This window comes from Pelobates fuscus, chromosome 4 (assembly GCF_036172605.1).
Source record: "Pelobates fuscus isolate aPelFus1 chromosome 4, aPelFus1.pri, whole genome shotgun sequence".
Taxonomy (NCBI): Eukaryota; Metazoa; Chordata; class Amphibia; order Anura; family Pelobatidae; genus Pelobates; species Pelobates fuscus.
In genome coordinates, this window is record NC_086320.1 from 333,445,556 (window position 1) to 333,472,357 (window position 26,802).

The following is a 26,802-nucleotide window of genomic DNA, read 5'->3' on the forward strand; positions in this document are numbered from 1 at the left end:
TCCATCACTATTGTGGCCAGAAAGAGTCCCTGTTAAAATTCGCCTGCCCATTGAAGTCAATGGCGGTTCGCGCGGTTCGCCGGTTCGCGAACATTTGCGGAAGTTCGCGTTCGCCGTTCGCGAACCGAAAATTTCGGGTTCGCGACACTATTTACAATTAATAATGTTAACCAGGCTCTGTATGCCTCTGACCGCCTTAGTTCTGCACACTCTCCCCCTCTATCTATTTCTCCAGTTTTGACATAATACATGTACTCTAATACATACATTGTGCTAATCATACCTGTCTGATTTTTGCTACCTTTTCATCTCTCAATTTAGCTAACAGTTCGGCATCTATATGCCTTCTTTTTCCATGGATACTCCTGATGTCTTTTATATGTTACGCAGCCATTTGCTCTAACAAACACATGAAAAGCATGGTAATTTTTGCTATTTGTGCCTTTATCTGCTGTAAATTGCTGCACTACTTTCAAAAATAAAGATTTTTTTAAAAAAATTTTAATGGGGTATGTCCAGTCTATTTTTAGTAGCCACTTAGTCACAAACCCTGGCCAAATTTAGTGTTCATATAATTTTTTTGCATTTTTCACACTATAACTGCACTTTCACTAACGATATAATTGTAATTTTACATTTAACTGCTCTAAAACGCTCATGTTTGTGTTCTGCAAAGTCTCCCTCTCATGTCCAGGTTTTGTGGGGTTTTTCAAAGTTACAGGGTCAAATATAGGGCTTGCCAATAAAATTCTCTAGAACTTCTGCTTTGGATGCCAGATAGGTCCCCCAATATATAATTAATAACATGATATAAAAATAGGATTTCGAACAGTCACTAGAGGCACTTCCTGACTTTTCACAGAGTTTAACTCCATGAAATGACACTGGACACCCTCATGCTTTGTATAAGTACATCTTCTATAGGAATCCAATAAATGCCTAACGCGCATGGCACAGTCACCGTGCATGTACATTAGGATCCCTCATTGCTGTGATGTCAGAGGAAGAGGAGACACAGCCAGCACTGAGGGACATCAGCACTGGAAAGAAGTAAGTGTTAAAAAAGGTTTTTTAAAAGACCCTTTAGCTATTGGTAGAGGAACACCACAGCGTTAAGTATATAGTTTTGTGATCCTAACGCTATAGTGTTCCTTTAATCCCGGTCTCACCCAGGTTACCTTTGCAACACTATAGTAGGTGGACTAGCTTCTATTGAGGGCTGCTCCCATTAACATTTAAAGGGATAGAAAATCGTTACACTCTTTCTATGTACTCTGGCTGATGGAAGGTAGCAATATGTTTTTAGTTTTTCATCTTATGCTCCTGATAAGGTATATCTAGACCAAGTGGAAAACATCATCTTCTTTGTACAAGTCACAGATCAATTCTGATGTATTTTATTTAAATTAAATAAAAGCTAAGTTTTGGTACTGTCTGATAAAAACCACTGTAAATGTATATGTATATATATATATGCGTATCACACATACATGTCTTGTTTTCCTGTAAAGTAATATTTTGCCCTTTAAAATGTGCAATTTTGGACAACGTAGACCAAGCATAGGCAACTTCCGGCACTGCAGATGTTTCGAACTACACCTCCCATGATGCTTTGCCAGCATTATGGGTGTAAGAGCATTATGGGGGATGTAGTCCACAAAATCTGGAGTGCCGAAGGTTGCCTATTCCTGAATTGTAGACATTCTGGTATTTTATATTTTGACCTAGTTAAGTGCATACATTGTGGTGAAAAAAAAAAACAAGAAAACAAACACAGTTATGTTTTAGAAAACATACAACTTTAGACAGATATAATAATCACTATAATGTATGTGATAGAGTGAAAATTAATATATAGTTCAATGAAACAAAACATAATGAGATCAGTAAACTATTTAAAAAAAAATAATGATAATATGAAGAAAATTATAATGCAGAGTATGGCTTTTCCCATCATTTAATCGGTTTTCCCTTGCTAATTAAGATGAATGGTCAGTGTGAAATGTGCTGGAAATATGCTAATCAATGCAACTTTAATGTTCTACAATTTTTTTTCATGTATATAAGATCATTTCTAATATTTTATTAATGTGAAATATTAAGCGTGGACATTCAAAGATAAGCAAAATAATCAAGAAAAATTATTTTTTATTGCAAGTATCTTATGCTTGTGTTCAAAATTTACAGTTAATGGATAAGGAATAATGCTACTAAAGTCACACAACTGTTACAAAATTCATAGCACATATTTAGAAAATAAACAACATGCAAAACACTAAACATTACATTGTCTTTGCTGACTGATAAAACCATGCAAAGATACAGTAGTGATTATAGGTATGGCTTTTAACTACTAATTAGATGAGCAGATATATAAAATTATCTGGGTGGCCCCCACACCACCTATTTCCAAAGCGTCTACTGCTTCTGGTTTTATACTCAAAACAGATAGCTAGCATTAATCATAACAGATATACCATGTGAAATGTTAAGCTATAAACAGTACATTTTGGAAAACTAATATTCCTCTTGCATTTTAAAGATATAAAATATAAAATGCGAGCATCACTATCGCTCAAGTTGCAGTTCTTATACATTTTACTAATAGTATATGTGTCAAACACATTTTAAAACATAAAGTAGCAAAATGTGTTATATCAAACATTCACTGCAAAGTGTTTAATAGTGAATATCGATACGAAATAAAACAAAAATATATATGCCTACCCTAAATATTCAGAAACACACAGAGTTTTAAAATTAGTTTTAGTGTAGAGTTTCTCAACCTTTGGTATATTTAACAGGGTCAAAGGGTACTTCAATACCTGTCTAATATAAGAAATGAATTGTGTTTCTTAGGGAATAGTTGCTATTGTGGTTTATCTCAGTAAAAATGTTGTTTCTATACAATGAAAATAATTTAATAGTGGTACCGGAGAATACAAAGGTTGAGGAACACTGTTAAATGTTGAAATGTTTTGATGCTTTCTTAAAATAAATTTCAAAATCTGTTCCCAAGAGTTTAGACCTAGTACGATGAAAAACATTCATTTTTTCTCATGGTCTGATTCCGTGCTTAGCTGCTGTGGCGACCCTGCCTCTGCCTTTTCATTTTCATTTTCATCTTCCTATGAAAAAATAAAAACAATAAATAAGCAACATCTTTTGTATTACATTATGTCTTTTAAAAAAAAAACAACACAAACACAAAAACAATATATATATTTTACCCATTTTTATGACAATGGACCTGTTACATAAAACAAAATGACACTGACAAGAATATGATACAAATTTAAAAATTAAGATCAGTATTTTTGCTTATAAATGCTATAATTCAAATGTAATTCAATTTTTTCTTCAGTTCATTCAATTTCAGCCCAGCTGTTTTGAACTTCATTTTGTAACTAAATTGTTGTTCAGTAAAAAAAAAAAAGAAAAAAATTCCTTTATATATAATAATTATAAATTAATTATCAGCATTATTATTATTAGCTAAATATAGTACCAATCACAAGCCAGCTTAGCAAAGTGATCTTTATTATTACTGAAAATGATAAACTAAATCCAAAAGAAAAATACATTTTATAATTCACCGATCTATTAATCAAAACACTAACAAAAAAGATAGCCAAATATAACACTGAAATATATAATGCTTCTTATGTACTTTTTAGAATTTTTTAGCTACCTTTAGATCATAATTCAATTATCATGTGTATATATGCCCATAAAGTGTAAATAGATTATGATTGTTGAGAGATAAATGCACCCATGTAAAATATTCATGAATATTTTGATATTTGACCAGCCCTTCTGAAAAACAGCACACATTGATGCTACTTGTGAGATGCACACTGAAGCACTTATGTAATTAAACAGAATTATATAGTATAACAGAGGTGGCCAGCTGCTAGACCTTCAGCTAACTCTTTACTAGGCAGAAGCGCAAATTTTTGGCTACCTGATAACAACACTGATGATGCTACAATAATTACTGGGAAAATCATAAATAGTACATGTTTTCTGTAGAATGTAAGAATATAAGTGGACCCTTAAAGACTTGCATAACGTAATACTTACTATTTGTAAATCAGTTATATAAAAAAAATGAAAGGTTTTCTAATATTTTCAAGAATATCTGACATAATTATATTGGTAGCAGTGTTTTGTGAGGGTATTTGACAATATGTGAGTCTATGGAGAATAATTTTTCGGTATGCAACATTTATGTTACTGCTCCATCTATTCTCCGAGTGTGAAAGAATCCTCTTCCCCACCCTGCCCTGATGGTTGAAAATGTGTGCATTTATTGCAAAATTTCAAAATGTCAGTGCAGCTAAATAGCAGCTCACGAGAGTTCATGCTATGCAAAAGAGGTGACATGCTGCACAAAACTGGTTTTAGCCAAGCAAGTCTATTTACTATTTATAGACATGATAAAACTTTATTCTCAAATATAGGCTGAGGCTTTCAACTAGAAGGCAAAATGTAATCTTTTGAACCCGTACATGCTGACTCACATACAGCCTTATTGTTCAAATTCTGTACGTATTTTAAGAATTGGAATCTCAAAATGCTGAAAGAAATTTCTTCAACACATACCCATGAGCAAAATATTTTTGTTGTGGCCGCTATATTTAAAAAAATATATTGATCAAAACCAACAGTATTTTAGGGTATTAGATGTCACATAATCACGCATAATTTTAATCCCCCAAAAAATGGTTGGAAATGATGAATACATTCACAATAAATAAAAATTCAGTACATTTAAAAAAGTAAAATTTCTGTTTTTGTCAAACGTTAATGTTGTATTCATCAGATGTTTAAAAAACAAATGGCGATTAATTTTTTTTTTTTTAGGAAAAGTAATTAGTAATTAAGTGTTAAAAAAGTTTTGTTACTCATCTAGTCTACATTTTTCTCTAAATTCTACTATACTAATTGGAAAATTATATAAATCCCCCACATACACATATGCATATAAATTATGGCCCAATTTGTATGTATGCATTTTGTTACTACTAGTCCTTCAAGTACCATAAATTATACAAAGTAAAAGTATGGCAAGATTTGATTTTTGCAACGAGATGCCTTTACTTTATCATTTGTTACAACAATAAATTTAACTTCACAGACACTTCTTGTGCTGCCGCATCAAATTTTTGTACCATCTCGCATATTTTCTTGACAGCCCTGCCAATTTTCCAATTACTTGTACAGCCATATGTTATCTGAAGATCAGTCAGGTCTAAAATAGTAAACATTCTGCCATCAGCCAGCAAGATGCTTACAGTTTCAACTGAATCAACTGCAAGTGTCGTCCTCATAATGTGTGGCAATATTTTCTCCAGCACACTGCGTAAAAATAAGTGACATCACAGGATGACATTTTATTTATTTTTATTTTAGTATGCAAAATAATATATGTATTTTGATGTTAATTCAAGAAGGTATGTTTTGGGTCTCATAAACTTATAAAAATAAATATATCATCCACTTATGGCAATCTTGATCAATTTGACAGAAAGATAAAACAGCACAAACTTCTGGTAGTAAATTTAATGTAGACCTTGTTTTCAGCACTTGGCAGCCTTGACCTCTTGTCTTCTACTTTTAGAGTATTCAGAAAGTTGTGCAAGGACTTTGGGATGCAAATAAAAGAATGTGGACATGTGCTTATATACAGTAAAAGAAAAAGTATCTAAAATTATATAAAAAACGAAGAAGACAATATTGTTCATACTCAGCACCGTCAAGCAGATTGGTCATTCTGCCTAGAGGAAGTTCTGGGAGGTGAAATAATATGCTAGGCTATCTCTTGTATAAAATTTGTTTTTGTGTTTATCAAGAGCAGTTTCTATTTTTTTTTTTAATTATGAGTTTTTATTGTTTTCAGGAAACAAAGAAAGTAGTGGGGATGGGGATACAGAAAGGAAGAAGGGGGGGGGGACAACAAAGTCTTAGGACTCTCTGCTTTATTCACATACATTGCATTAGGGCAAGATTACAACGATACATGATGGTGTAGTACATTGGTATGTATTCATATGACCTTTTCGCTAAACATGTTCACTATACAGCATTCATGAGGCATAAACGAGGCATAAACGAGTCTGATATGTAACCTTGGATAAGATATCTATACCCCAGTCGCCTAGGTTTGCTAACACATTGTTTGGTGTGTACTTTAGACATATCCATGAGTCGTGGTATAACACTCAGTATAGGTTTCGGCCGTGGGGGCCTGATCTACCATACTAAGCCCAGGGAGTATAATCATGGGACACATAATTTGTAGAGTGTTGAGGCTCATATGTCCTAGTTTAGTGGAATGATGTATTACTCTCGTGTGTATTCTGGATAATGCACCTGAGTTATTTTCCAGTTTATCTCTATGGTAAAGGTATGCTATTCGCATACAGTGTTTAGTGTGCTGTCCCATGTGTACCCGACTTGGTTCGAGTGTGAGCGTCTTATGTTGTAACGTTCGTGCATGGGTGTCTAGGCTGATCCCCGGACTTTGTATCGGGCAGTGTTTTGTTTAGAATCGTAAGCCAAGGCAACCATATTTGTTCTGTTTTTTTTGCAGACTCATGTGAATCTGCGGAGAGCAGTTCGTATCTGTAGAATTGGAAGGTTTTATCAGAAAGGTCTTTATGTGATGGACAATAAGTAGATTTCCAATGTCTGGCTAGAAGATATCTCGCTGCTAGTATAAGAATTGTTATCACCGTGTTTGCTGCTTTATTCTATGCTGCTGGAAATAGTAGCAAAAGACTTTCCCGTGGGGTGAGAGGTTGTGTTTTGGGTATCATGGTTTTTATGATCGCTTGGACTCGTTCCCATAGAGGTCTGATCCCTTTACAATCCCACCACAAATGCATCATGGTTCCTATGTGTACTCCACATCTCCAACATAAGGGGTCTGCTTTAGGAAATATCTGTTGCAACCTTTGGGGAGTGAGGTACCATCTGTAGACCATTTTTCTATGCGCTTCCACATGGGAGAAGCAAGACGTATTGCCTTTGAGCGCGTTGAGCGCCCGCAGCCAGTCTTCATCTGAGAGTCCAAACAAGCCTTCTCTTTCCCATTGTGCCACATAAGCAAAGGACCTCGGGGGTGGGGAGTGTAAGAGAGTTTTATAACAGAGGGATAGTGATTTGGGTTTGGTAGGGGCTGAGTGACATCTCTCTGTAAGGGACGTCACCATATGTTCTTGTGGTTTCGATGTCTGCTTTTGCAGGTTTATCTTGTCGTGTACAATACTTTTCAATTGTAGGTATGGGAAGATAAGGGAGTTTGGCAAATTATATTTCTCTTGTAGATCCGGGAAAGCTAAAATCCCTGACCTTGAGCACACATCTCCAACTCGTCGGATACCGTGCGCCATCCAGGGTTTTAGTGAGAGCCATGGTGAGAGTTCCTCTATTGCTTCCAGAGGGGCATGTACACTGTATTTTCCCTTGTCAGGTTTGGTAGTTAGGAACTTATCCCATATCTTTATCGTTAACGAGGTGGTAGGGTACCACAATGACCCTCTCTTTCGATATATCTTCGGTGTCCACAAGATAGTTTTCAATGAAGATGTGGAGACTCGATCTCTCTCCATGTCTACCCATTGGAACATGTGTGGAGTCGCATGTAGTCGTATTGCTGATTCGAGAATGGCTGCTTCATAATACGTGCTGAGCTTCGGGAGGCCTAAGCCTCCTCCCGATTGAGTGGTTTGGAGTAAGGAGAGAGGTAGTGTAGGTTTTTTGCCGTCCCAAATAAATCTGTTCAAGGTAGTTTGTAGTGATTTGAAGTAACTAGGCGGAACTTGTAGAGGCAACATGCGGAATATGTACAGGATTTTAGGTAATAATATCATTTTAGTAGTGTGTAGCCTGCCTAACCATGATAGCTTGACTTGTCTCCATTTCTGGAAGCTGGAAACGCAAGTGTGTTGGAGGGGGTTATAATTTAATGATATCATTGACTGTGTGTGCAGGGCTAATTTAACTCCCAAATATGTGATATATTTCTGCCGCCAGTCAAAGCGAAATGTGGCACGGAGGTTTTGTATGCGTGACATGGGTATGTGTAATGGTAAAGCTTGCGTTTTGGTAGTGTTCAATTTATAATAGGAGATGCGTCCAAATTCGTGTAGTAATGACATAAGCCTAGGTAGGGATGACTCCGGGTCGCTCAGGGTTAAGAGGATGTCATCAGCAAACATAGTCATGCGATATTCAGAACTCTTGATTTTGATGCCGGTGATGGTCGGGTCTTGTCTAATCTTAATAGCTAAAGGTTCCAGAGCAATTATGTAAAGAAGGGGAGATAGGGGGCACCCTTGACGGGTTCCGTTGGTAAGGCTAAAGGATGTGGAGAGAAAGCCGGATTGAGACACTTGGGCAGACGGGTTATTATATAGAGTCATGATCCCCTGGATTAATTCCGGTGGGAACCTATATTTAGCTAACACCGAGGACATATATCCCCAATGGAGTCTATCAAACGCCTTTTCAGCATCTAAGGCTAACAATAAACTTTCCATGCCTGCTTCTTCAATGTGGGAGAGTATATTCAAGAGTTTCCTGGTGTTATCCGAGCCTTGTCTACCTTTTATAAATCCCGATTGATCGTTGTGTATTAATTTTGGGAGTATCGATGCTATCCTATTCGCTATTAGTTTGGCATAAATTTTGGTATCGCAATTTAAAAGCGAAATGGGTCGGAAGTTGGCACAGTGTGTAGGGGGCTTCCCTGGTTTCGGTAATGTAGAAATGTGTGCCTTTAGCATCTCCATAGGCATAGATCCCAACTGGAAGCATCTATTAAATAGATTTGTCATGTATGGCGCTAAAATGTTTTTGAAGGTGTGATAATAGAGATTAGTGAATCCGTCTGGCCCAGGCGATTTTTGTTTCGGCAATTGGTTGATTATATCTAGGATTTCTTGAGCCTGAAACGGTTGTGTCAACCTGCAACAATCTTCTGTCGATAGGGCAGGGAGATGGATATCCTGGAGGAATTTATCGATATCAGCCTGATTAGGGGAATGTGTTTCGCTATTGTGTGCTAAGTTGTATAAATCACTATAGTATTTGCCAAATTCCTCCACCACTTCCTGCGGATTGGTAATTTTTCGGCCCTCACGGTCATGTATAAATGCAATTTTAGACTGTGTCGTTCGCGCCTTTAGTTGGGCCGCTAAAATTTTGCCTGCTCTATTGCCTTCTTTAAAGAATTTATGCTTCATTTTAGTCAGAAAATAAGTAGTTTTCGCGAGTTCCATATCCCCTAGTTTTGCTTGTAGGTGGAGGATTTGCTTTGTTATGGAATGTGTTGGTGATGTTTTGTTTATGCGGGTGAGTTCCGCCAGCTTGGTTATCGTCTCTGTGTAATTTTTCATGCGTTGACGTTTGTTGTAGCTTGCTTGTCTAATGAATTGACCACGAAGGACCGCTTTGTGAGCTTGCCAAAGTGTGTCTATTTCTATATCTGCCGTATCATTAGTGGCGAAATACGTCTCCAAATCCCCTTTGATCTGTGCAACAAACGTGTGGTCCCTAAGGAGCGTGTCATTGAGTCGCCACGACCTATTGCCAGAGATTGGGTATTGAGTCATGTATGCTATCGTGATCGGGGCGTGGTCAGACCAGGTAGTAATACCTATGGTGGCCTTTGTGATCTGCGCTAACTGCGTTGTTGGGATGAGGAAGCGGTCAATCCTTGAATAGGTATTGTGGACTAGTGAATGGTATGTGTAATCTTTTCCAAGAGGGTTTAGGGCTCTCCATGCATCGATGAATCCGTGAGTGAGAAGAGTATTTGCTATCAGCGTGGTGTTACGTTGTCTCCGACGTGACGTTGCCTGTGCTACCTGTGAGGATGAAGTGGTATCTAAAAGGGGATCTACAAGAAAGTTGGTGTCACCACCAGCGATAATGTTGCCATATTTGTGATCATGTGTAAGAGATAAAACATAATCTAGGAAAATATGCTGGTCGTTGTGTGGACCATAGAGGTTGACCAGTGTGTATTGAGTATTATTAATTATGCATTGCAGAATTAGGTACCTCCCTTTCTTATCGCTGATTTTTTTAATCAATTGGAATGAGACTTCGCTACTTATTAGGATCGTGACTCCCCGTTTCTTTTTCCTATATGTGCTATGGTATCCTATCGGAAAATTTTTGGACTTAAAAGTAGGTGTATGCATTGATTGGAAGTGAGTCTCTTGATAGAACGCAATGTGTGCTCTATGTTGTTTGGCCTCCTTGAGCGCAAGACGCCGTTTATGAGGGGAATTGAGGCCCTTGGCATTCAAGGAGAAGACATTAAGAGCCATATTCATGGAGTATATAATTGTGATTATGATTATTATGTGTATACGGGATTCCCCTACATGTCAAGGGTTGGAGCAGTTGATATGTCTCTTCATTAGGCCTGGTGGTCATCCCCAGTATTATCTGGGTAATGTAGTAAGGCAATTGGTATGGTGTCAGACCAGTATCCAAGCCTGGCAGAGCGTGCACAAGTCTGTCTTGTTGTCGGTATATTGTTAGGGAAGTGGGACAAGTCAGAGAAGAGGGGGAAGAAGTAACTTGGATAGAACTATATACATTAAGATGGTCTCCATAGTGGGACCTAGATGTCATATAGACAGGTGAGCAGTTAAGCTCGCATGGGGGGAGGAGTCTTTCTGTGGACCCCTTAAGGGGTTGTTCGTGAGTGTTTCGCATAGGGGTAGGTGGTATACAATATTTGAACTCTCCCATATAGTACATATTGAATTTTGATCGTAACTTTGTTTCATAATCTCTCGGTACAATGATAGCTTTACGATCCCCAGAAGTAAATTATGAAATCTAAATCTAAACCACAATCTAGACATCACCTATACATCTCAAAGAAGAACCTTTGTCCCCTTCTATAGCATAAAGGACAAGTTCGTTTCTTACTGGGTAGTTCCCGTAACAGGGGAATTAGTGAAGTCCATTAAGGCTGTACAGAGGTACACGGGTCTATTCTTAAACATCAGGTATTGTGTGATATTGGTTTTAAATAGGCCTTGGGACTGTACGCCATAAATCAGAATATTGCAATGTGATGGGCGAGCATTAAAAATCTTTGAGGAAGGTGCCCGCAATCCGCGGTGGGATGCGCATAGTAGGTGGCATTCGTGCTCCCTAAGTTTGACATGTTAGCCCTGGGTTGGTGCCCATGATAATTATAAACTTCTCATGGTGTACAGAAGCAAGCCGGATCACACGGCATAACTGAGGGGAGAGTATATTACATCAATCTATCTAGGGGCTCCATATTAGCTGGTAAGGCTGTGCGGTAAGCTTTGCCTTATACCAGAAGCGGCACTGAGATAACCTATCATCTGTGTCTGAAACTTTAAACCTTAAACAATTGAACCATACAGACGTGGATGAACTATATTAACGCAGGGAAAGCCCCACGTCCTGTTAATTTAGGGGTAAATGGCCCTATTGGGCCAACATGTTAGAGTCACTTAGCTGCTGCTACAGATTGCCATTCGTGGGCCAGTGTCGTCGGTGAGGTAATAGCCTGCTTCTTGACATCATCCCCAGGCACAATGTCCTCCATCGGGATATTCCAGGCGTTCAGGAGCTTCTCACCGTCTGCTGGGTTGAGCATATGGTGTTCGGTGCCGTTGCGTCGCACTATGATCTTTGCTGGGAAACCCCATTTGTAAGGCAGGTCGGCTTCTCTCAGCGCTTTAGTTATCCGTTTAAATGATTTTCTTGCTGTTAGTGTAGTTGCTGAGAGATCGGTAAACAGCTGGACTTTACTGAAATCCTCAGGGAGTGCTGGTTGTTGCCTGGACGCCTGCATTATCTGCTCTTTTGTGGTATAATAATGTAGTCTGGCAACAGTGTCCCGCGGTATGGAAGTCGGGAGATGCTTGGGCCTTGGCAGTCTATGAATCCTGTCTATCAGTGTTGCATCTTCTGTGAGTTCTGGCACCAATATTAGGAATAGACGTTTGGCATAGGGGCCAAGTTCTTTAGGGCTGATGCCGTCAGGGATGCCCCGGATTCGGATATTATTCCGTCTATCCCTATCCTCATGGTCTGCCAATTTAGCCACGATGGATGACATTTGCGCTTGCATGGTCTCAAAGGCTGTGGTCACATTGTTGTGCGCCGAAATTATTTCTTCCGTCTTGTTCTCCAAATAATCCGTCCTCTCACCGAGTGAATGCAGGTCTGCCCGGATTTCCTTGGCCATTTTGGCAAAATCAGCAGTTAGTGATGCCTTTAGGTCGTTGAGCATTTTTTGGATGGATGCATCCGTGGCTGGAACGACCTTAGTCGATACAGAGGTGACGTCGCTCCTGTCGGAGCTGGAAGCTGGCGATGAAGGCCTGTCGGCGCCATCTTGCACACGGCGTGGCGGAGATTGCATCGCTGTAATCTGTAATGCTGCCGGTTTAGGCTTCGGTTTTTTTATGTTGCGGTGTGCCATGGTTTCGGGTGGCTTCCCCTATGTCAGTATAAAAGGGTAAGTAAAAATTGCTTCTCTAATCGCTGTGTTCGTCGGACTCCCGCACGGAGCTGATCTAGCAAGCGTCCGTCTCCATTAGCCGTCAGGCCACGCCCCCAGCAGTTTCTATTTTTGAGTTCAAACATGTTAACACCACTTTGTTCATTATTATTATTATATGAAGAGTTTGCATGTTTGGGTCTAGTTGCCCAGGTAAGAAAGTCAAAAGTCAAAGTGCTACAATTGTCTATGAAAGAAAATGGATGGCAAATCTCTTAAAGGTAACTTTATAAATAAATAATAAAGGGAATATAGGTACAAAATATAGGGTACAATGGAAAAACAAAACAAATACAATCAACTGAAAAAATATAGACATATCACATTCTAAAACCACAATAATTTAGATTTCATTAAAACACAGTTCTTAAACATCTACAAAAATGTCTGTTCTATTTTTAATATGGCTTTAATGGCTTCAATGTTTATTGCACAGTAAGATCAGATGTTCCATAAATGTAAGACAAAATATGATATGGGAAAAGACAGTGTTTATATTAAAGCCTAGGGACACCTCCAGTGGCTACTCCTCAGAGCTTCCTGGGGCAGTGCTGCATAGTGTGCAACACTGCTATTCAGCGTCTCCACACTCTGCATGGAGAAGCTGAACTTTCCTCATAGGGATGCATTGATTTAATGCCTATCTATGAGAAGGTGCTGGTTGGCCTGTCCGCCGGCATTTGGCATGACCCCCACACCTCTCCTTGGCGATCTCAACCAATCCAATGCTTTCCCTATGGGATGATCAGTCAGGTCTAAAGTAGTATGGGAAAGCATTGGATTGGGTGAGATAATCAATTCTGATGTTCTCACCCAAAGAGGCGGATCGGGGGCAAGGCCAGTGCCTGCAGACCCATGGAGTGCTGGAAATAAGGTAAGTATTAACCCTTTCTAAGGTGGCTCAGGGGGGGTCAGGCCCACACCAAAATTGTGTTTTTTATCACTATAGTGTCAGGAATACATGTTTATGTACCTGGTCCTATAGTGTTCCGTTAATATCGAACACAGTTACAGACATATACCTTGTGGGATGTGGTAGCTACCTCTTTAAGTAGGCAGGAGGCAGGTCATCTCAGTGTAATAGATAGTATAATGTTTTTTTCTGCCCATGTCTTATTTTGTCTTCTGAGAATGCTGAAGATATCAGATTATGTGGTTCTATGAGTATTTATAGATTTGTTATCACAAAGAAAAATTGCAAGTATAGCCATCTAAAGTTGCACACAAATGGCAATTATTTTGGTTTAGAGAGATTCACAAAACATATTTCTATATAGGAATAGCAGCTTGCAGTCTTCCAGTACAGGTAAGAGTTAACTGGCAAACGTAAATAATTATTGTAATTTTTCAAATAATTACTAAAGGAGCAGAATGCCCAAAAATCTGAACAGCAAAATTTATGTAACAACAAGGAACTTTGTTAATGTCAGTGGTCAACTCACTGAGTGTTGCAGATGTTAATATCAGTTTGACTGATCAATAAATCACATTGCATACAAGGATGCACTGGTGACATACTTCCCATTTTACTCGCTGGTAATTTAAGAGTGATTTATAGGAGCACTTCATAGACAATTAGAAGAAAAGCATTAATGATTGCAGGCTCTTGAAGTGCCTATTTTTACAGAAAAATAAATTGTAGAAATTTAAATTCAGATACAGGAAAAAGAAAAACAAATGAATATGATGAGAATGTCTGTTAAAGTCATTAATTGGATTACACTCAAATGTCTAAAGGTAACTGAAGCTGTACTCTGCTTTGACGTGTTCTTAGAAGTCTGTGGATGGTAAATTCTTTATCCAAGACATGCTAGTTTGGATTGCTAGAGAAAAGTTTCCCCTAGTAAGGAAGTAGCAAGTTTTCTACAGACACCAATGGTTAGCTAGTTCTATGTAGTTGTATTTTACAAAATGAATGTATACTTATATATGCTTTCATTGCTAAGATGTTGCATTTTTCTTTGTTCCTTTAATATTTAAAATTAATCATTTTTAAAGCGGAACAATCACTTGTATGTAAAAAAAATAAAACAGTTCTTTGTTTCCTTATTTCAGAGAGCACTTTTACACTGTTTACTGGAATGAGTACTGCAGTACACCTACATACATTGAAACACAGTTACCTCCGCAGCACTTTCATGCTCATGGCAACTTCATTGCACCATACAATAAAACTGTTGGAACAAATGATACCAATAATAACTCAATTAGACATAATAATAATGTCCTTCTATTAATGTCTCTCTATTCTTAACATGCATAACTTCCAACATTAGGAGGTAAACAAAATGTGTGGATGGGCCTTTTAAAGGGCATCACTGTCAAATTGGGCTGGCCACCTGTGAAGTAAGCAGAGTACCAAAGGGATAGCTAGGAATCACAAATAAATGTGTTCCAAAACTCATTATGAAGAGGGAGTAAGAGAAATATTAGTAAAGAAAGTGATGAAAGTAGCTTTAAAACTGGAACAGAACCAATCCTTATATAAGCTAAACAAAACAATATAACTATAATACGTATAATGAAAGTGCCCAGGAGCTAGATAGACCTCACAAGAGAATAAAGAGAACAATGAAAATATATCAATAAGAAATATATGCATAAAAATGACAAATGAAAATAAAAATATAAAATAGAAGTCCAAGTCCAAATAAGTCATATATATATATAACTCAAAAGTGTCACTTCCCCTGCTTGTGAAGTCATCACAGAGTAGTGGGACCCATATACCAAACTAATATACTTTTCTAAGAAAGATGCATAAAATCTTCAATATATGTAAAAAAACAACAACCAGCCACCCAGTCCAGAGAAAATTGGTTGCTGAACTGCATCACATTGTCCTTTCAGTGCCTAGAAACAGAGATAAAATAGCATAGTGCTCACTGTAACACTCACAAAAATAGTAAAATAAAAGGAAAAATTGGCTCAATAGCCTACACTGTAACTTGCTGAGACAATCCTGGAGATGGATGAGAGATGTGGGAGTTGCGATTGGTCCTTTGTCTCGGGTACTGGTGGAATCGGCGTTCGTTCCACCTAGAGCCTCATTCAGATGTACTCCCTCGAGGCTCCTATTTCGATCTCCGGTATGTGTGTGGGATCGACAGGCTGCAGTCTAGAGTCTGTTGTGTTCAAATTCCAAAGGTCTATTGTCTTATGCGTTTCATGGGCATCCTGCCCCACCTCATATAGCTATAGCTTGATCGAGCTCTGCGCAGAATTACAACTATGCAGGAGGCAGGTGTGTTCATTTGGTACCCAAGACAGGCCACTAACTCATGGTGCCTATAGTCAAAATGTATGACTGTCTTGATAAACCTCACTTTTTATCTGTGTTTCAGTTATGACATGCACACACAAGCCCCTTCTCCCTTTTTTCAAAACATCTGATGATTGTCAATGTGATGGTTCGGTTCATTAAAACCAATTTGTATGCTCGAACATCACGATAGCACAAGGGTTAACCATGTGGAGGCTGACGCACCACCTTGTGCCACTTATGCACCTGTGGGCATTGGGTGGGAGTTTCAATTTAAAAAACTGGTGTTGACAACCTAGTGTCCCGCCCTGGTACCTATCCATTAATGGCGGGTAGGGGCTAACAGTTATATATAAACATTCACAAAGTCTCGCAATCGTGGACTTCTGTAACTTTGGCTAAGTGAAGCATCTAGCACAAAATCACAGCTTTCTCTTGAAACCGGCGCTTTCTTAAAGTGTGAAAGATTGGACAGTTGAAATGCTTTAGGGGATTGGCATGTTCATTAAATGAAACCTGTCACCTTCCATTACTGATATATTGATAAAAGGTATGTTTCAATCCTTGTACATGTCAGAAAAGGCATAGGGAAAAAAAAGAGCAGCAACCACTTCAATTGAAGTAACTTATCTAGTCAAATTAACAACTACAACAGTTGTAACTCAGTTCACCCTTTTATTGCAGCATCCCACCAACCGTCGAATGACCACTCAATAGAGATACAGTGAATTCGCAAATACATCATTTGTATTAGGAAGGGGATATGGACTGAATTATTGGTGGATGAAGGCAATCCAAGCAGTGCCTACTGCTTAGAGTTTGATTTGCACAAATATTCTTTGCTGTTTAGGATATGCATGTGCCAATGATTCCCTAAAATTGATTAATCTTTTTTAAAGAGTTTCAGGTCACATAGTATAATACATAACACATAGGAAGTTATATACGAAACAAGTGATGCTGTAATCAATTATTGTTCAAGAAACTACACCAAATTCTACAATAAGAATGTATTAGTTAAAAAAAAAAATTACAATTATTTCCTTGATTTCATATTTTTTTATATTCATTTTAACTGGTTTAATATCTCTGGATAAACTTTTCAAAATACTTTTTTTTTCAAATTACCAAAATATATTTAAAAATATGTATTAATATATCATAAAATATCTAAATATTATAAATGTTTTAAAAATAGTAAATTATTTTAAAAGCCTATGCAAAAATATTAAAATTGATGCCAATGTTTGGAAATTTCATTACTATATAAATATATAAAATAAGGTTCTTTTTTTTTTCTGGAGACTGTTAACAAGCAGATATGCATTCTAATGATAAATTACTTATTTCTGTCTCTGCAGTAGTACAATGATAAGACAGCTGTTTGTTTCCCTGGGAAAATAGACTAGGCTACATGGATCATTTTCATAGCAGCAGCTTGGACAAGTCTGACATTTGCATGAAGCATTTTGATGCAGCCATCAAGAAAATTCACCCACTGGGACCACTTTGTGTACCGACATAGTGTATGTATAACTGTACTACATCCCACAGGCCAAAATTCATTACTAATATTTTCATTTTAAAGTATATTTATAGGTTTCACAAAAATGAATCTATTTGACGAAGGGGAAGATATTGTTTCTGCTCTAATCTTGCCCTCAATGAAATCTATAAATCTGTATAGTCACGTATGACATAGCATGCATTACATTTTTTTCCCCTGCAGGTGGCAATCAAGGACTAACAAAATAATGCATTTTTTTTTATATAGTTCCGAGGTTTAATGAGAATTCAGTTACTTATTACAAGTGTGTGACGCTTTGGATTTCTATTAAGTGTGAGTTTTGTTATCAGTTTTCTTCTTTCTGATTTCAGTTCAGATGGTACAGGAAACTAAGCGACCAAGTCATATCTATGGCAAGCAGAAAAAAATACTTTCTGAATTACTAATTTATTTGCCAGAGAATCGCAGAATGCAGTCTTAAAGTTATTGGCATTGAAATAGTTAACACTTTATTCTTTCTTTAATTACAAAATTGCTAATATACACATTATTCGTTTAAACTTTATTTCTCAAATATGTACACACAGACACAGACACACACACACACAAACACATATATATTATAAATAATAAATAATTGTGTTAAGCCCACCACTACTCCAGAGTACCCCAATATCAGTGGGTCATACTAATTTCAACATAGGAGACAAATTAAATAGTGCTAGTGCTACATGAACTAAAGTGTATTTTAACAATCTGTTGTAAGAACATTGTGAATAGATATAATGCTAATAATTATATATATATATATATATACATATACACACATTTCTGATATAGTGCAAGATAATTTTGCACACACTTATTGATGAACCTGTAAATGCTGGTAATGCAAATGTAATTCATAATCCTTTTTCCTAATTTCATTTTTGAGTGCATTGTTTTCTGGTCCATTAAAACAAAGATATTTTCTGCCGCTTTCCAACTTGCAACGTGACACTTGTACAGCAGGTCAAAACCACCAAGAAAAGACGGTAAGGCAAATTTACGAGTAAACGAAGCCATAGAAAAAAGGAAAGCTGTATGCACTGCATTCTGACAGATTTTAGAACAAGTGTTACTTGAATATTTCACGAATGCTTACAATGTTAATTTCAAATGACTTTTGATTTAATGAAATCCAACTGAATATAATGCTATGGATGAGTATGAGTTTATGTAGTTTGTAGCTGTGCTAGTTTATATATATATATATATATATATATATATATATATATATATATATATACATATATATATACACATACACATCGGTACACGCATGTACACAAATACACACATTTCTAAAATGGTGCAAGATCATTTTGAACAGACTTATTGATGTGCTTAGAAATCTTGGTAATGCAAATGTAATGCATAATACTTTTTCCTAAATTTTTCGAAAAAAAAAAAAAAGTATTAAAATAAAATGTTTGAATGCATTGGTTTGAAGTCCATTAATCATTATTTTATTTGAAATCACTGACCACAATTTCGGAAATCAATATTTAAGTAACTTAATACTTCCACATTATTTTATTTCCAAATTCACACACTCACAATTCATTCTGAAATCTAAAACTCCGTTCTTATATTTTGAGAATACGGTCGTCTCTCAACAGCACATTCAATCATAATGAGCGGATAAATTAATGTAACACCTGTGCAGAAGCACAGATATCCTCCAAACATGAGCAGGTCTCGGCCCAGCTTTAATTCTTTCTGACATACCTGCTTTTTATTTATTTTTTTATTTGAATCCATTCTCTTGTTCATGCTCAGCTTAAATAAACCTGATTTTGGAAACGGGTCACATATTTCAACAGGAAAAGTGTGGCTGTGTGATGAACTTTTATTTCTAATTAGGGTATTGTAAGAGAAGTATTGTGTTGAGTAAAGTGCAAAAAAAAAATGATATATCCACAGTCATAACATGAAAAAAATGATCTTATCGAACATGCTTTAGGTAAGATAAGAGCACTGCATGCTACTGAACAAAATTAATTAGACTTTTAATACTGTACAGGTCCACTATAATTTTTTAAATGGAGCGTTTATTTTATGGTTTTAAATATTTGGTTAATTAAATAAAGTTCAAAATGGCTGTTATTCGCTACATTTAACAACCTTTGACCCTTTACTACGGTATTTCTTGTATCACTTTTCCAAAGCAGTGAATAGGCAATTGACAAAAAGTAATTACAATTTTTCTTGATGGTGTATGTTTGGAATTGTAATTCATTTAATACAGAGGGCAATTAATCAACCATTCTGTAAAATCCAACATCCAATTTAGGTAGTCCACAATAGATCTGAAGCTGACCTTACAAGAGATGCTTAATTAAACCTACTGTAAAAGCAAATGTAAAGACTGTGATTGCGAAAACTAGCATATATAATTAGTCAGGGTTATTTGGCATTACAGTAAGTAACCAATGCTATACAAATACAAAAATAAAAAAACAGAAAGAATAAAACTAACACAAAACAGCTAATCCAAACTATGCTGCTGCTGAATATCAATAATTGTGGAACTGGACAAAATCCCAGCAGCCAGGGCTTCCAATGATTCATTGATGTATTATTGAGGTAGCTCACAAAACATTAGGTAGAAATGAATGAAATGAAAAATACCACCTGCAGGAAGTCATTTTACTCTCCTGGATCTCTTCAATGAAGAATATGGATTTTACTGTGCATGATTTTGAATTAATATGAATCACCAAAGCAATGCATAAGAAAACAAGTGATTGTTTTATATAGGGAGTTTGGCACGGATAATATTCACTGGTGACCATAAAGAAAAGTCACACTTAGTCCATGTTGACATTACTTATTATTATTTCTATAGCGCCAACAAATTCCGCACCGATGGACTAACAAACATGTAATTGTAACCAGACAAGTTGAAGACTTTTTTTGTTTTTTTTGACAATTGCAGGAGAGAATTTAATTGAGAGCTATTAACAGTTTAATTGATACGCTTTTGTGAAGTAAGTTTTTAATGACTTTTTGAAGGAGTGGAGGCTGGGTGAGCATCTAACAGAGAAGGGAGTTCCACAGGAACGATGCAGCCCTAGAGAAGTCTTGAAGGAGTCAGAGGTTGGAGTACGAACAGAGGATAGACATAGGTCTTCGGCAGAGCACAGGGGCCTAGACGGGACATACTTGTGTATTAGAGAGGATAACTAGGTGGGAGCAGCATTATGTAGAGATGAATCTACATTGGTCTAAGAAGCAAATACAGCAGAATTAGATTGATAAGCTTAATAAGTTCCTTAGACTAGCTGTGCCCATACTGAAGGCGAAGACACACATTTATTTTATTTATTTATCAATTTTGTATGCTTCTGTCCATGACACTATAGTGGGATCACTATATACACGTAAAAGTCTGATTTTAGTATTGAGCATATTTGTTATATATTTGTTTGTATAAAAACTGGTTTATTTTAACTCAAACATTGGAATAAACTCTGGGGAAATACTAGAAGATAGACCTAATTCATGAACATAAAAGTGTGTTGTGTTAACCTATGTACAGAAGATTATTTTTGTCAGTATTCTTTCATAATATCTCAAATCAGTAGAGTACAAGGTGACATTAACAAATAGTAAAGACAATCCAATGACCAAAATGTTATGCAATTATTTCCTTGTTCCTGTATCATAATTCGGGTAGAAATCACACACAGCCTCCGGAGCAAATCATTGTTATAACACAGAACCATAGTGTAGCAGGATCCTATGCTTATATTCTAGAAGAAGACACGGGATCAGTCAGTTTGAACTGACAGTATTGGGATTGCACACTTGTCTTGCAGGATTTTCAGAGGACCTTACACACACACTTTTTTAGGGAGCACTCCCACTAGGGTGCTCCAAAACAGGTAGGGCTCCAGTCCAGACAATCTCAGTGGAACAAAAAAACAGGATTTGGGCACACCCAGTGGTTTCTTCAGCAGGTAGACTTTATTGTGGAGTACAAAAATTAGACAACGTTTCGGCTCCCCTGAGCCTTTGTCAAGTCTTGACAAAGGCTCAGAGGAGCCGAAACATTTAATTTTTTACTTCACAATAAAGTCTACCTGCTGAAGAAACTAGTGAGTGTGCCCAAACCAACTTTTTTGCAGCATTGGGATCATGTTCATTTTATTTGCACCTAACACTACTTAATCAGAATCAATCATGTCATACTACCTTCTTCATGTAAAACACAGACACATAAAAAACATTGACAGAGAAGAACACCATGATGTATTCCACTGTTCCTAGAAATTGCTAATATTTTGGAACTGCTGCTTTAAAATAGAATGGCTAAAGCTGCAGTATTGAAAACTGTCCTTAAAAACAACTTAATCTGTTGCCATACACAGGAAATATACAGTAAATTTGCTTTGTGAATGCTATTTGTATACTAGCAGATTAAGACAATTATGGGAGGCAGTCCTTTAATTTTCATAATTTACTATAAACTTAATTATTTTATATTGTTTATCATCTTGTTACAAATTGTGTCTGTACTGATTGGGTTGTTATGCAATAGGCATATTCTATAAAATAATCCTATTTGGTACCGTTTACAAGTAAAATCCTTGTCATTAACTAATTAGCCAGCCTGGGGCACAATCAGATATTTGGATGGGAGGGGGGAGGGGGGGGGGGGTTGTAGATATTCATTAATATTTCAGGTTCATTGTAGGGGAGATAATTCAGCTGTGTGATTTTAATGAAGAAATATGGCATGTAAAGCCTGTTTCTTATAAATATTTTGCATAATAACAGTTTAATAATTAAACTATTTGACTGTGTGAGCATTTTTTTAATGCTTTCAAAGGACACTGTAGGCATTGTAACTGTTTTATCTCATTGAGCTGCTATTAGCCTGGGCAGCAATTGGCAGAGAGTTTTCACTTGTCTACTTTCAGCCTATCACAGCTGCCCATTGCTATATTAAGTGGGATGGCCCAGGAGAGTATGCAATTTCTGCTTTAGCCATACCTCTAATGGGGGTCCAATTATAGTTGGGGACCCTCATTCATTATTAAACTGCTCCAATGGTTTATTACTGAATGGAGGGACTGGACTCTGGGATTCCAGCACTATAATCAATTCAGTGAGAAGAAATGGTTATACTGCTTATAATTCCAACCAACTGCTTGATAAAACTGTCCATCACAAATCTAAAGTTGATAAATGCCTTTTCTCCACTCAGAAGTAAAATATTTTGCATATAAGTAGTCTCCTTCAAATATGTCTTGTAACTAGTATTTGTTTTTGGGGTCGTATGCTGCTATTTGACTGAATAGAGAAAGCATATAGTTAAAACATACATTTATATAAAAAACATTTTTATATAGAATGTTTTTCTTCCTGCAGAAAATGTAAGTGTTAAGCACATAGTCTCAATGTAACAGGCAAATGTAACAAAAAAAAAAACAACTACAATATGGCCACCCCAGGCAGATGTCTCCAACAATGACTCGCGTTGACGCACTACTGGCACTGTAGGTTGCCATACCTTAAAAAAAAAAGTGTATGCACGCATCTGATGTTTTTAAGTGGTGCCTGGATTTAAAGAGACACAAAATAAAATTAAGTAAGGATATTATATAATCCATAAATGGCCAGGTTTTCTTTTACATATCAGAAGTACTATGTCATATACTAAAGATGAAATGTTCTCTTAAAAAGTGCATTTGACAGCCTGAATCAGAATAAATACTCTCAAGATGTAGAACATTTAGCACATATGTAAAGTTTCAGTTACAGATTTTTTATTTCTGGTTTCCAAAATGCACATAGAACAGTAAGCATATTAAAAAAATTTAAAAAATAAAGATATCAAAGATGACATTATAATTACCGTATATACTCGAGTATAAGCTGAGTTTTTCAGCCCATTTTTTGGGCTGAAAAACCCCAACTCGGCTTATACTCGAGTCAGAGTCTGTATTATGGCAATTTGCATTGCCATAATACAGACTGGGGGGAGAAGGGGGCTGGCAGAGCTGTAACTTACCTTTCCTGCAGCTCCTGTCAGCTTTCTCCTCCTCCGCGCCGTCCGTTCAGCACCTCGGTCAGCTCCCAGTGTAAGTCTCGCGAGAGCCGCGGCTCTCGCAAGATTTACACTGGGAGCTGACAGAAGAGCAGAACGGACGGCGCAGAGGAGGAGAGAGCTGACAGGAGCTGCAGGACAGGTAAGTTACAGCTCTGCCAGCCCCCCTCTCCCCCCACTGAACTGCCACTGAACCACCAGGGAAGGAGAGCCCCCCTCCCTGCCATATATCAAGCAGGGAGGGGGGACGAAAACAAAATATATAAATAAAATAAGAAATAAAATAATTAAAAAAAAATTAATAATAAAAAAAGGGGTATAAGGACCACTATGGGAGGGAGGGGGTGGGTTAAGGACCACTATGGGAGGGAGGGGGGTATAAGGACTGCTATGGGAGGGAGGGGGGGTATAAGGACCACTATGGGAGGGAGGGGGGGGGGTAAGGACCACTATGGGAGGGAGGGGGGATAAGGACCACTATGGGAGGGAGGGGGGGTATAAGGACCACTATGGGAGGGAGGGGGGTATAAGGACCACTATGGGAGGGAGGGGGGGATAAGGACCACTATGGGAGGGAGGGGGGGGATAAGGACCACTATTGGAGGGAGGGGGGTATAAGGACCACTATGGGAGGGAGGGGGGGTATAAGGACCACTATGGGAGGGGGTGGGATAAGGACCACTATGGGAGGGAGGGGGGGTATAAGGACCATTATGGGAGGGAGGGGGGGGGTATATGGACCACTATGGGAGGGATGGGGGGTTATAAGGAACACTATGGGAGGGAGAAGGGGGATAAGGACCACTATGAGAGGGAGGGGGTGGGATAAGGACCACTATGGGAGGGGAGGGGGAAGTAAGGACCACTAGGGGAGGGGAGGGTAAGGACCACTAGGGGAGGGGTGAGTCAGGACCACTGGGGGGGGGGAGTGAAGGAACACGGGGGTGGGGAGGTAAGGACCACTGAGGGAGGAGGAGGGGAAGTCAGGACATATGGGGGGGGGAGGGGGGCGGCAAAAAATGTTTTGCCTACGGCGGCAAATATCCTTGCACCGGCCCTGCACACACTGCATTCACACACTGCATTCATGCACACACACACTGCATTCATGCACACACACACTGCATTCATGCACACACACACTGCACTCATACACACACTGCACTCATACACACACGCTGCACTCATACACACACACATACGCACACACTGCATTCATTATACACACACTGTAAATAAATATTCAATTAATATATTTTTTTTAGGATCTAATTTTATTTAGAAATTTACCAGTAGCTGCTGCATTTCCCACCCTAGTCTTATACTCGAGTCAATAAGTTTTCCCAGTTTTTTGGGATAAAATTAGGGACCTCGGCTTATATTCGGGTCGGCTTATACTCGAGTATATACGGTAAATGGAGAATTGAATTTCACAGTGATCTGGGAAAATATAAAAGTTTGGAGATGTAAAAGAACACTTGACAGAAATATTGGGCTTCTGTCCCGCTATCCTCAGTTGATGCGGACACCAGGGTCCTGTCCCCAGTCAGCACAGTATGAGCACATCATTAGATGTGATTGTGCTGTGTTGTGGGTACTAGGACCATATAGATATATATTTGTTTCAGCAATGCTAGCTGCATCGTCTGACCTGAGTGGAGCCAGTCAGAGAGACTAAGTCAGGCAACACTGAAATATGCTTTTCCTGGTCTGCCTCAAATCAGTACAAGTTACATTCCTGGCACCAGGTGTTATTTGTAATGTTGCCTTTAATGGAGCATCTCTCCGTATACAGCAAGACAGGAAGTCTGTCTGGTAGACATCTACAGACTGCTCTTCTGTACGTCTGGGACGAGGTGTTACATTAATTGATTACGGATGTGGGTGGGCCTTAATGGATGCTGGGTTTCAAAGTGTGTTTTTCAGTAACTGAGGCTGATTGACCCAGTCAGGGGGCTGGATGCAAAGAGGTTTATTTGCTGACAAGAATTGCTGCATACTAATTTTCCTGTGACATTTTCCTGTGTAGATGTGAAAGGATTTGCTGTTTTATGGTGGGTGCACTTGAATGGGAAAGACACTTTGCTGTGGACTGCTGTTGCTGATTTACCATTGCTGTGAAAACCTGCATGCACGATTAAGGGAATTCAAAGATGAACGGAAGTCTGATGCTTGCATTTTTTCCCTAGAGGACAGTGGTTGTGAATATCTGTATTATAACAGATTTTTCTGTCAAGGAGACAGGGAGACAGAATAATGCTATTTCTGCTGACTTGCTCTTTTTCAATGTTATTATCGAAAGATTATCGCTTGATTTAAATGACAGAAACTGACCAGGTGTCCAACCTCCACTAATCTTGGGCATACTGGGAAATGTGTCTCCTGACTGTCCTAAGGTTAGGGGTTCCCATACTGCATTGTGTCAATCATACTATGCATCATCGGTGCATTACTGAGAAAACACACCGATGATGCCATCTGTGCGCTAATGGGTTTGAAAACATGATATGCCCACTGAAAGAACAGGCAGATCATATAATAAAATAGTATATATTAAAAGAAAATAAATCAAAGTGGACTTGAGCTCTAGAGGCAATGTATTTCCGATTTAACAGTGAGAACAAATTCTTTCATCTTTACAAGGATTTTAGAATCAAAACACATTAATATTTAGGCCGCTCAGCTCCAGAAGGATTATCATTTATATGTACCTACAAGAAATTTTATTTAAAAAAATAAATAAATATATATATATATATATATATATATATAGATATATATTATATAGAAGCAAAACCTGTTACCTTGTTTCACTTTGAACTGCAAAATTTGTATAACTATATAAGTACCAGATGAGGAGCAATATATTTATTTGCATCATTTTACTAAACAATAAAAAAAAATACATTAAAACCAACTTTCAAAGCAATATGGAAAGAGTATTTTTGTCAATATACAAATAATTATGAGCACTGAACAGTTAACAAAAGCTGGGGAGAGTTTTTCTTACTAAGGTATACAGGGAACATATAGCGATAGATCACACCACATTTAGTGTGGCTTATGTCACAAATCTTTGCCCAGGACTGAACATCAACTATGAACAATGGTTACTAGGATACAAGGCATTTGGTCAACTAGGGCAGCAATCTGGAGAAGGTAACATATTTCACTGATAGATAATCATCCCTCTTAGGAGGTACCGCAAGAATACAGAGCTAAAAAAAAAATTGCTATATAATTACAGGTCAATATACATAATACACATTTCCTTCATCCACAAATCTTCAAATTTAGTCCTTGTCATATATAAGAAGTAGGCGATATTTGTCACAAAAGATGAGAGAAGATTGCCAAGAAGGGGC

At 37.7% G+C, this 26,802-nt stretch overlaps 1 protein-coding gene across 5 annotated transcripts in view; it reads right to left on the reverse strand.

The window, feature by feature from the left end:
- Window positions 1–2,160: 2,160 nt before the first annotated feature.
- PHF14 (PHD finger protein 14) overlaps window positions 2,161–26,802 on the reverse strand; it is a 325,814-nt gene continuing 301,172 nt past the window's right edge. For 4 of the 5 annotated variants that reach the window (XM_063452421.1, XM_063452419.1, XM_063452420.1 and 1 more), the window contains one exon: window positions 2,161–3,128. In XM_063452421.1, the coding sequence (XP_063308491.1) occupies window positions 3,077–3,128 (52 nt within the window). In that variant the 3' untranslated portion in view covers window positions 2,161–3,076. The remainder of the gene's footprint in view (window positions 3,129–26,802) is intronic. The other variant, XR_010090781.1, reaches the window with a different exon arrangement.